General features: G+C 40.4%; 1 protein-coding gene across 1 annotated transcript; it reads left to right on the forward strand.

The window, feature by feature from the left end:
* Nucleotides 1–2,638: 2,638 nt before the first annotated feature.
* Nucleotides 2,639–8,441, forward strand: LOC129770508 (uncharacterized). Its single transcript, XM_055773391.1, has 2 exons — nt 2,639–2,843; nt 2,912–8,441. The coding sequence occupies exon 2, from the start codon at nt 3,018–3,020 to the stop codon at nt 3,945–3,947; it is 930 nt and encodes a 309-aa protein (XP_055629366.1). The 5' UTR covers nt 2,639–2,843; nt 2,912–3,017; the 3' UTR covers nt 3,948–8,441.
* The last annotated feature ends 4,333 nt before the right edge of the window (nt 8,442–12,774 follow it).

The following is a 12,774-nucleotide window of genomic DNA, read 5'->3' on the forward strand; positions in this document are numbered from 1 at the left end:
CAACTGAAGACGTCATATGGTGCTAGGGTAGTTGTCCTAGCCGCTGCACTTAGGATAATTGCAGAGGATCAGAAAAAAACGAAAGGGGTCCATAACCGCAGCATGTGAATGAACGAGTGGATCAAAAAGCGCGAAACGCGATTTCACGTGAACTGGCCCGAGATCTACGAAATGAGTATGCACAGATTTCATATTCGTATGGAGTTTGAACTTCTTTCGTATGGAGTTTGAAGATTTCGATTATCTTCATTGGTTACACTCTTAATTGAAAAAGAGAATACGCAAATGCGGAAAGCGATGTGCATTGACATTAAGATTTTTGGCAACTGGAGACAGTTTCACGTCATGACAGTATCTTTTTAAAATCCCGAGAACAACTGTGTGGGCATCGGTGGCAAACTTCCTTGTGGCTTCGATCAAATCGGAGAATTCCTCGCGAAGGAAGCCGTCATCGTGAAAGCTGCTACTATCCATGATGAGTGCGGTGGTTTCCCCGGCAGTCATTCTTACGTCAAACTGGGAACTCTGTAGTAATCCCCCGAGGGAAACTAGCGTGAGCAGTAGGACCCGAGCGCTGAGAACGTAACTGTGAACGGCAGTGGCATTGGAACCGCTCGAACGTCTCTTTTGCAATACCTGCTGGATAAGATTCCCTCGAAGTTCTTCACCAGGTACAGCAAGTCTCCAATATCATCCGAACCATGGAAATTGAGCAAACCCAAAACCATACAGCACTTGGTCCGCACATCCTGCTAGACGGCGGTATCGTGTGCGACCGCTAACAGAACCGGCTTCAGAACCTTGATCAGCTCGTTAATATCGTTGACTTCCTCGAGCTGGATCACCAACATGATACGTGCAGCCCACGCTTGTTCGGTTCCCTTGCCCTTCTTAATGGACTTCTCGATCGCATCCACTAACGAGAAGTTAATCTTGAATAATAAAATAAACTTATAGAGAAAATTACGAACATACCTTCCTGCCATATTGCGAAATATAGAACTAATGTTTACTATCGAGCATGAATGCCAGATATACAGAATAATATGTGCTGCTCCAATTTTTAATACTTCTTAGGCCTAACATTCATTGATTAATTTCAATGGGGTAGATGGAATTAGAGGAATTACAATCTCAGCTGAGTAATTTAGGTAGAAAATACACGATACACAGATTATCACAGATTTTTCAACAATAAGTTAAAATAAAAAAGATCTGGCATCGCTTTAGGCAGTTTTATTTGCCACTTGCCACTTTGTTTGCCATTTTTCATCATTGGCAAACATGCCAAACATCAAAAATACCAAAAATTTGATTGAAATCTTTAACGTACGTCAGTACATTGTTTGACAAATTGGTCTAAAAAAGTTTAAGCAAAGAAGTACTAAATATTTGCTCGTCGTGTTTTGTGTCGAAAATATTTGATCAGTACACGTTGACCAAATTTTATCTGTCAAAAAGAGTCAAATATTTGGCTTCTGTCAAACAGTGTATGAGCACCCTTAGTACAAAACGCAAGCAATGACAGCTGATGAGAAGCAACGCACAACGCGGCATTCTGTTTCCACCTTTACGATCAAAAGCTGAAGCTGAAGGTATTGAGAAAAATCATGACAAACCCACGATTCTTGCACTACGACATCGCCAAAAAACTCTGATCTCTAGCTCTAACCGAGGTACCATCCGGAGAATCCTTATGCTTATCGTAATTTCCGTGCATGCAAGCAACCAAAACGGAAGCTGAAGCAAAATCTGGAGGTGAAAAGGCACATTCGAAAGTTGTACAACAAGGTTTTGAAGTAATACGAAGCATGCTGATGGATGACGAAATGTACGTGAATATGGATTTTGGACAGCTCCCAGGCCTAACATTCTACAAGGCCACTGTTAGAGGAGATGTCCCCAGAAAATTGAGGTTCGTTTTCGCTTATAAATTTACAAGTTTTAGATTCGGCAAGGGATTTGTAGCTGTGGGCAGGAAACCGTCACAAACAAAACAATAGACTCGGAAATGTATAGGAAACAGTGCCTACAGAAACGTCACGTTCCGTTTATCAAGGCTCGCAAAGGTTCGGTGGAGTTTTGGCCAGATTTGGCAAGCTGCCACTACAGTCAAGAGGTGTTTCAGTGGTACCGTGACAATGGGGTCGATATTGGGCAATTGTAAAATAAAAATTGTATAAGGGTGTCGAAGTGAATCGTGAATGCTGCAGACATGAATAAAATGGCCGCTGTAGTCGACCTAGAGAGAGTCCAAACTTTGATGGAGGGTATCCAAAAATACGAAAATTCATCGAAACTCTAGCGGAATATTTTTCTATTAAATTTTTTTTTGAAAAGAACAATAAATTATCTGTATTTTGATTTAAAAAGATTTTTGTACCTTTAACCCATTCTGAGATTCAACTGTTTTTGTGATTCCGGACTCTAAATGAATCAAGCTTCACCATGACTGTTACTATCTGCAAAAAGATTGCATTGATTCAACAAGTCGTGCATCGTTCAGAAGTTCGCTATCGCCAAAAGGACCTCACAAGGCTTCATCCCTTCAAGAGCTACTCGGAAAACCCACGCGCATGCCCTCCGCGTGTGATCCTTTTCCTTGTTATCTGTGGCGAAAAAGCACGACACAAACAGAACGCAAACACCTGTTTCACTGGGTGGTTGATCGCCTTTCACTGCTACCTTTCCGTTCCCACTCATCACAAAAATTCAATAGTTGTCTGCTGGGGAAGTGAATAAATATCCCACGTAAATATTACATCGACAAGTTGGTTTGTATGGGCACAAATTACGACTAAAACGCTTATCAGTCACACCTGGATTGACTAATGTATTAAAAGGTATCGATTTTGGTTCTATCGTGTTTTTTTTTGTGTCTGCTTTCATTCATGCTGTTCCTGATTTCCAGGCAAACAAGGAGGACAATTTTCAAGTTCATCCGCCTCAAGTGATTGAGGGTGAAAGATAAATAGTGTGTGTGAGTGATATCTACCCCCAAAAAAGAGATTAGCACTATGTCGTCCGGATACAAGCAGCTGTATTCCTGTGTGACATTTATCGTGTTTATGGTGGTGGTTAATTTCTATAAGAACAAGATGCATCAGGCCAGGGAACGGGAGACGTCCATTCGGGGAAGAATAAAGGGAATGAATCCTTCGAGGACTTCACTTAAGCTGATGAAAAGTCATCCGGTGGTGGTGGTGAATAATGACGATGATGAGGATCGTGATGATTGGTTTGATTCTGGACTGGAATATAGCGCGGAAACTAAACAAATCAATCAGGAATCGTTTTTGGACCGAATGAAGGAATACCCACGTGTATGTACGGATATGGAAGTATTTTACTTTTCCAGAGAGTATAGCGCAAAGAAAAGGCTATCAAAAAATCATGAATCATTCAAGGGTCCTACACCAACGAACTCTCCGATGTATGTGTTTCTATCAGTGTTGATAATACTGTTGGTGGCTGCAGGTGTCGATATTGCCAAGCACATCAGAGCGAAGCCGAAGCAAGATAACATCCGCCGGCTGTCGCTGCAAAACTATCAGGCTCTGATACGTGAGAAGCAAAAACAATTTCGCATGATGAAACACCACTGTTCGCAGCCATCGATGGTAATAAACCGATCGATTGATGAAGTCGGTGGTGGCGGCGGGGGCGGCGGCTATCCACCGACATCTGCCATCCGCGGCGGCAAGGAAGAACTCGAATGTAGGAAGCCGGCTCCTCTGTTGAGACGTCAGTCTGTGCCGACGTTGATGAGACCGGCCAATTTGATGGGTGTGAGGCATGGAATGCTCCAGAAACCGCTGTGCAGAAGACCTTCGGTGGATTCTTTCGGGTTTGGAGAGAGGGACCTGGATGTGAATGCCGCTATCAAAGCTAACAATGGCTCACCGACGGAGATGCGTCGGAGGGTTAGGATGCTGCACAGACATTGAATGCGTCGTATTGCACAAAGAAATGAAAAAAAAACTTTTTGGATTACATACAAGAGACAATCAGAGACTAAATTTGAAACTTTTTATGTGTAGAATGTTGGAAGTAAAACTTGATAGTAGAACATACGAGGTATGTGATATCAATAGATTGTATTTTTGAACGAACTCTGAATGTTTGGAGAGGATTTAGGTGTTTTATGTACACATATTGGTGTTTTATGTCAATGACCTTAGAAGTCATAGTTGCAAACATTTATAACCTTGGAGGGGTGACCGGAATAAATCGCCACAGTAAACAACTGCAACAGAAACAACCGCTTAGAAAAAGTGTAGTAGGCTAGAAATATTTGGCGCGGGAAAAACATCATGTGCCTCACATTTCTATTATAAATTTATTCTCTTGTTCTCGTTTTTCGAAATTTATTCTGAGGACAATGTAATGGGGACGAAGTCCCCATTTGGCGAGGATAAGGAATCGAGGCGGCCCATGCCGCCAAGATGACGCAATCCGAGTCCACCGCCGACCCGCCGTCGGAAGCGGCGGTGTCTCGCACGCAAACCTGGGATCCACTGATTGCCCGGTTAGTTTGAAACATAGGATACGATCCTTTAGCAATGTCCGACCGAGCTCTAGCGAGCGTCGGACGGTATACGTCTGCCCGGGGCGTTACGTTTGCCTGGGGCGATACGTTTGCCCGGTTAATTCTTGTTTTGAAATACAATACCGCGCCACAATATTTATAGCCTACTACACATTTTATAAGCGGTGGTTTCTGTTGCAGTCGTTTTCTGTGGCGATTTATTCCGGGAACCCCTTGGAGGATATGGTTATGGATACGGGCTAGGTTGAGCCATGAGCATTCTTATCACCCACTACATTTTCAACAGTTGTTCAAATTAATATTCAATAATTTCGTTTAACATTTTAGTGAGAAAAAAAAATGAATTGTGAATAAGATCGTCGAATGTTTGGGCTCGAATAGCAACACCCATGTGATCGATTTTCTCCAACAACAGAAAACTCATTACAATGTTTTTTTTCTCGACCACCATCTTTAGCTTTGTTTAGTTGGTAGGTTGGATTATAGAGGTTTCAATCCATAACACAATTATTTACCTCCCCACAATTCCCACTACATAAGACTTCTTTTTGTCCTAGAAGGTTGTGAGCTAACCATGTATGCAATTAGGATTGCATCCCTTTGCTCATTCCCTCAACTTCTGTACAAAGCAGTTGCATGCTTGCTATTGTCTTTTTAGTGCGTTCATAAAAAGGTGTTCGGTTACTGACAATGAAACATCTACCCCCTCCGTTGGCGAGTCGATCCTATTCCTTGTTCTCTTGAATCATGATATGCGCATACTTACGACTTACATAGTACTTATTAAATTTTGATTCCAATCAATTGTTTTATTTTTAAAGAGACTATTTTACATACAAAACATCATTACATCAACGTCCAATTTGTTGCTTGCCTTCCACAAAGATACATGGAAGAAAACTGAGGGGCTTAGATTGAAAGGGGCGTAAGTGATTTGATCGATTTCTCTACATCGGCTCTCTCTTTTGGTCATCACTTAGCTGCATATACATTCCCATCTGTATTTTACAATGTGGAAAATAGGTCAGAACCTCATCTGTCGGATTCTATAGCAAACTTAATAACTAAATAAAAAGTTGATGAAGAGAAATCGATCAAGATCACTTACACCCCTTGCATTCTAAGCCCCTCAACTGAGTAACGGTTTTTGATCCGAGGAATCGCTTCTTGTGTTCAATTATTGATTCTTTATTTCGTCGGGAAGATTGGTCTCCTTCAAGTAGGTAGAAACGATTTGCGAAATGAAGAAATGTCTTCTCGCGTAAGATCGGATGCTCAAAGTGCTTATACAGGAAGTCCAGATGAGCACCTTTTACCGTTGCACCAACAATATGTGCAACTTGAAGTGGAAAGAGGTGCTCTTAGGCTGAAACGTGCAAAACATTTTTTAGAAGAAGATCGCACAGTGCATTTACAAATCCTGGAATATTTTCAACTGAACTCTATAGTGACCATGAATGAAGACTGGATGGAAACATTGACTAACTTCAGTGTACCCTTCAAAGTGATTGAATGTAAAGGCAGCGAATGGAAAGATGGTGGTCATAAAACTCGTCCAGTACCGATGGGTCTAAAATTGCTAAATCTACAGGAGCTGGGATTATCTTACCAGGAGTCGACATGTGAATTCCAATGGGACAGTGGCTTACAGTTTTTCAAGCAGAAATACAAGCTATATTGCCACCCACAAAAAAAAATTTTTTCGCCGCACTTGGAATATTATTTCAATATTTTGCTCAATCAAAGGCTTCTTAAGGTATCTACACCCAAAGTTAATTTTTAGCACATTTTGTGGCATCCCGATTTATTACAATAAATGAGCTCCCCAATACATGTATATCATTTGTATAATATACTAGCTGACCCGTCAAACTTCGTCTCGCCCAGAATTTGTTTTTCGTTATCAATGCTTTCAAACATCCACTTTTTCTTACTAAGCGCAAGTTCATGAGTCCAATCGCAGAACTGTTCATTGATTGAACTTCCAATCGACTCCGTTGAATTTACCTTTTACTAAAAAATTCCTAGTACTTCTACCAAAACTCATCATTATAATATCAGATTATTTTCAGACACAATTCTCGTTCAAGATTTTTCAACCACTTTCAAATAACATGTTTCTCCGTTACATGGAATAAATGTTTGATACAGAAAATATGATAGAACAGAGACATACCCCTCCCTTCTTCTCCCCTTAGAGAGGGGGGAGGAGTGTCCATTCACCATAGAAACGTTTCGTGCCCCCTAAAATCTTCACATGCCAAATTTGGCTCCATTTGCTTGATGAGTTTTCGAGTTATGCAGACATTTGTGTTTCATTTGTATGGCAGACTCCCCACCCCCACCCTAAGAGAAGGGGGAGGAGTATCTAACCACCATAGAAACATTTATTGCACCCCAACACCTCCATATGCCTAATATGGTTCCATTTGCCTGAATAATACTCGAATAATGGTAGAAATTTGTGTTTTACTTGTATGGTAGTCCCCCCTTAGAGAGGGGGGAGGAGTGTCTAACCACCATAGAAACATTTTTTGCACCCTTAAACATCCATATGCCTAATTTAGTTGCATTTGCTTGATCAATTCTCGAGTGATGTAGAAATTTTTGTTAATTTCTATGGCAGTACCCCCCCCCCCCCCCCTTAGACCTCCATATGCCTAATTTGGTTCCATTTGCTTGATTAATTCTTGGAAAATGGTAGAAATTTGTGTTTCATTTGTATGGCAGTCCCCCCTTCTCGAGAAATGCAGAAATTTGTGTTTCATTTGTATGGCAGCACCCCCTAAGAGAGTGGATGAAGTGTCTAACAACCATAGAAACATTTATTGCACCCTAAAACCTTCATATGCGTAATTTGGTTGCATTTGCTTGATTAATTCTCGAGTAATGCAGAAATTTGTGTTTCATTTGTATAACAGCCTCCCTTAGAGAGAGGAGAGGGCTCCCAAACTATCATGAAAACCTTCCCCGGCCCCAAAAACCTCTAGATACCAATTTTCATGTCCATCGGTTTAGTAGTTTCCGGGTCCATAAGAATCGGACAGACAGACAGACAGACAGAAATAGATATGCTAGAGCCAATATGAGCGAGCAAAACAGGAGACACATTTAAATGAAAGCATATGAAAGTTTTTCGTATAGTTTGCCAAATACACGGCCTAGACAGAGAAATATATATTCTCGTTCATGTTCTTTTTTATCCTCATAGAAAACACTTTCCAACTTCATGTTATAATGAGGTGTAATATTATCACGCTTCTTTATAACAGCACTAGCAGCTATATGGATAGCGTGGTCGTGTAAAATAGCTTTGCATTCCAGCCGGCCTTGGTTCGATCCCCATTGACGTCGTATGCACAATGCACATTTTCTTTTGCACAATCCCAAATGGAATGAGAAAAGAAAACAGAACGATATGTCTGCTCGCATACATACAAACCCTTTTTAAGCTTTTGAAACAGCTCATTATTTGCGCATTTGACCCTCCAGCACACGAAATGGCATCATTTATGCCAAAGATGAAATATTTTCAGCCAACGCTAATTTGGCTGTAGCAATACTCCAATGTTTTAAGGGCTGCTAAAAATATACGATGTTAATTTGGGTGTCGTTTTTATGTTTTCATTCGTTGAAAATGGTACAAGTTGATATGTTTTTCACGTTCTATATCAGCGTTCTATTTAGAATCTAGGAAGATCATGCAGTTTTTCAACAAAATAAATGTTTTGATGAGAAATTAAATTTTTCATTTTTTTTTATTTTTAAGTCTATATAAAAAAGACGGGTGGGTAATGTCGGGGACATAACCGGAGTGACGTAGGACTATACAAAGGGGACAGCTTTTGTTAAATATATATTTTAAATATATTGTTTTATTTTCTTCTCCTACGTGAATGCGGGTTTTCTGATTGTCGTGAGCAGCTTTGCAAGCAAACTCGAGCACTCCGACAGCCGAAACTCTATAATCGCTGTTAGGTATACTGGTGCTCCGGCACCAATCCGTTCGGCCTAGTTACCCTTGCGGAGCAATCAGTGAATGCGACCAACAGGGAACTGGAGACCTGCACGGTTCGAGTGAGACTTTGCCTTTCCCTTAACTTGTCCTCCTTTGTTACGTCCACGATGCCGATGCCGTACAACCACACGGGTATACGGTTTGAAAGAAAATAAGATATTTTGTTGGGGTCCGCGTGTTTTATACTCTAGCGGTACACACTCACAGCATAGAGACAAATCGGCAGACTCAGCCAGAGGGGCGAGTCCAACGAGACGAACGAATGAGCGTTAAAAGAGAGCGATGGCAAAAAAATACATTCATTACGATTTGTTCGCTCGTTGGATTCACATGCAGGCTAAAAAGGGTCCTTTTCAGGATCACAAAATTATCTTCAATCTAAAGAGTTTATTGTTTTGTTATTACTCGATATCCCCATCTTGTTCGGCTAAACCTTTCTGTTTAGCGATTGCATTTGCCACTCGCCACAGCTTTCACAGTTGGAAAATTTCTTCCCATCCAGCTTTGTGACATATTGTACAGTAAATTACATTCAATGGCACGTCGCATTACCACCACTCAGTATCGGATTGGAGGTAATTTTAACCTGTAATTGATCATTTGCGATGACAGTGATACAGTGTCGACTTTAAACGTGGGGTCATAATATGGACCCCGAACTCTATGTTTACAAAAATATCCCACTAAATATGTCGCATTACAGGTCCGTCCAATTAGCTAAATGTCGAGATAAGTGTAAATTACTGTACTTCCAATCTAGAAACAATTTAAGAATTGGTGAAAATCAATAAGCTCAGAACAACTGCCAAATTTACATACTCATCAGATCCTGGCAAACAAATTATGAAAAAATCAATTTGTGTTTTATTATTATTTTGGATAATGTTTTAGAAAGCATTGAACTGTATTTCCTAAACTCTTTTTTGGAAGGTTTAATGGCCCTGAAAAGCGCCTTGTTTTATGGAATGGTTCCAATTTAGAAAACTTAGTACTCGTGGTTTTAAGAAAAACCATTTCGAACGCCCTCGATGCCGCCTTGTTCTGGTTTTGCCACCAAAGCAGTTTGTATAAAGAACAAACTTTTTTCTTCCGCTACCTGCTGTCGTTTTGCGATTGCGTTTGCCACTCGCTGCAACTGCCTGTTGTTGTCTTGATGTCCACCGAACCGAATGTGGTCTGTTCTGAATGCGAGTTTTCTTATCGTCGCGAGCAGCTTTTCCACTTCGGCGGCCGAAACTATATAACGCCGGCTAGGTGGACTGATGCACTGATACTAACGCGCTCGGCCTAGCTACCCTTGCGGGGAACTCCAGATCAACACGGTTCGAGCGGGATTTTGCCTTTCCCTTCACTTTTCCTCCTTTACCATGTCCAGACATGGCTGCTTGGGTTGGTTTGTTGATGTGTTGTGATGCGAACCGATGTGGTGTACGGTTTGAATGAGAATGATCGTTACGGCAGCGGAGCGGGGATTTTTAAGCTGACTGGCTGGCTCGAGAATTACGCATGTGTGAGACTGCGACCAATGTTTCTTTCTTTTTTTTTCCTTTTTCCTTTCCAATCGTGCTTCATTCTATTTCGCTGCTGCTCTGGTTGCCCGTTTTGGTCGGTACGATTTGAGTAGCACAAAATGGACCAATCAAAAATGGGCACATAGTGCATTTTGACAATGCTTGATATTTCACAATTATTCAATTATTTATCTCAAGAAAAATGAAATGTTATTCGTTATGATAGATGCGTAGATATATTTCCTATCAATTGATGCAAAAACCTTTGCGATCTATTGAGAAATGCTCAAGTTATAAGCGTTTCAAATCTTGCATTTTTTCCTACTTGTTCAGTGCCTAGATTTCCATTTCACCCCCTATATCTTCCGGTTAGACGTGCCATTGAGTGTAATTTACTGTACAATATGTCACAAGCTGGATGGAAAGAAATTTTCCAACTGTGAAAGCTGTGGCGAGTGGCAAATGCAATCGCTAAACAGAAAGGTTTAGCCGAACAAGATGGGGATATCGAGTAATAACAAAACAATAAACTCTTTAGATTGAAGATAATTTTGTGATCCTGAAAAGGACCCTTTTTAGCCTGCATGTGAATCCTACGAGCGAACAAATCGTAATGAATGTATTTTTTTGCCATCGCTCCCTTTTAACGCTCATTCGTTCGTCTCGTTGGACTCGCCCCTCTGGCTGAGTCTGCCGATTTGTCTCTATCCTGTGAGTGTGTACCGCTAGAGTATAAAACACGCGGACCCCAACAAAATATCTTATTTTCTTTCAAACCGTAAACCCGTGTGGTTGTACGGCATCGGCATCGTGGACGTAACAAAGGAGGACAAGTTAAGGGAAAGGCAAAGTCTCACTCGAACCGTGCAGGTCTCCAGTTCCCTGTTGGTCGCATTCACTGATTGCTCCGCAAGGGTAACTAGGCCGAACGGATTGGTGCCGGAGCACCAGTATACCTAACAGCGATTATAGAGTTTCGGCCGTCGGAGTGCTCGAGTTGGCTTGCAAAGCTGCTCACGACAATCAGAAAACCCGCATCAAGAACTGAGCAGCTTCGGTTCGGCGCTCATCAAGGCAACAATTAGTTTCAGTGAGTGGCAAAGTGTTTCTCCGGCACGTCGCATTAAATGTAATTTACTGAACCACTTGTCCCAAGCTGGATGGGAAGAAATTTTCCAACTGTGAAAGCTGTGGCGAGTGGCAAACGCAATAGCTAAACAGGAAGGTTTAACCGAACAAGATGGGAATATCGAGTGATAACAAAAACACAACACCAAAGGTTCTTTTAAGAACCATCAACATATTCATAAAGAGTAAAAAGTAAACTAATCCATTTTTCAGGTAGATAGGTAGGTATTCACGTAGGAGAAGAAAATAAAACAATATATTTAAAATATATATTTAACAAAAGCTGTCCCCTTTGTATAGTCCTACGTAACTCCGGTTATGTCCCCGACATTACCCACCCGTCTTTTTTTTTCCAACATTTTCCGGGAAGTTTAGTTTCTTCCATTCCTGTTATCTTTACGCGTTTTAATGGTTGTCGGTAAATTTCATATCCAACATACAAACAGACAATGAAATCAACGCATTCGTTAAAAACAGTTACATATTGAAATTTATCGGAGAAGAGCTGCATCTCGACATTACACTGTAGAAATAATCGATATGGATATCATTATGGTTGTTCGATTTGTACAAAAATGTTTTTGGACAAACTATTGAGCAATTGGAATGTGAATCTTAATCTGAACAAAAATCCTACGTTCGGATTGGTCCAATCTCCTTGAACTGTGCCGCTCAAAACAAGCATCTAACATAGTCGTTTGCTGGAAACAACCCATAAAATTTTTACAACTTTTTCGTAAATAATCTGATTTTTCGTACCCCGTCATAATTTGTTACTACAAACGGCAAACTAACAAGCTACAGTGGGATATTAACACATTCAGCTGAGTTTCTTACAAGGTCCAAATTCGCCTGTCGGTAGTTAGAAAATAACCAGAAAAATAAGAGAGAAACAATAATAAGGAATAAAGCAATGATAAAAGAATAGAGGGAATGGATGACACAAATTTATTCAAACTGTGGTCCTCTGAAGCGTAAACATGCTTCGCGATAGTATATCTGCATGAGATACGAGCGGAAGAAAGCTTGTTGACCGAAAACGTCCACATTCAACATGTGAATGAATTATTAAGTGAAGGTCGAACTTTATTTGTAGACAACTTTTACATAACCTAGCAATGCTTATTTGAAGAATATGGGTTTCTTAAGAAACAGTAAAAAACCATCCGAAATATAAATGAATAGAAATGTATTGAAATTATATTTTTATGGTTTTTGTTTTATGATTTTTCATACTATCCTATATTTATATTTAGGTGCCTATTTTATCAATTTTCTTCAAAAAATTCTATTCAATTTAAAGGAGAAAAGTGTCGATTTGCGGCGTGATTGCCGATTGACTTAGTCAAATGTTCTCTTCTAGAATAGCGAGGCTTGGAAACCATTCCACGTTTTCGAAATACGAATGTTCTTTTCTACTTATTCAAAATAATAGAATTGAAAGACTATAACAAATACCCGGTAGCATACCACGTCTAACATGGAATCTAAATTTCATAACAATTCAATTCAAGGAAACTTATACAATGTGTGCATTGGTGGTTGATAATCAGGATCTGGAATGCTGG

The sequence above is a fragment of the Toxorhynchites rutilus genome, chromosome 2 (assembly GCF_029784135.1).
Source record: "Toxorhynchites rutilus septentrionalis strain SRP chromosome 2, ASM2978413v1, whole genome shotgun sequence".
NCBI classification, from domain to species: Eukaryota; Metazoa; Arthropoda; class Insecta; order Diptera; family Culicidae; genus Toxorhynchites; species Toxorhynchites rutilus.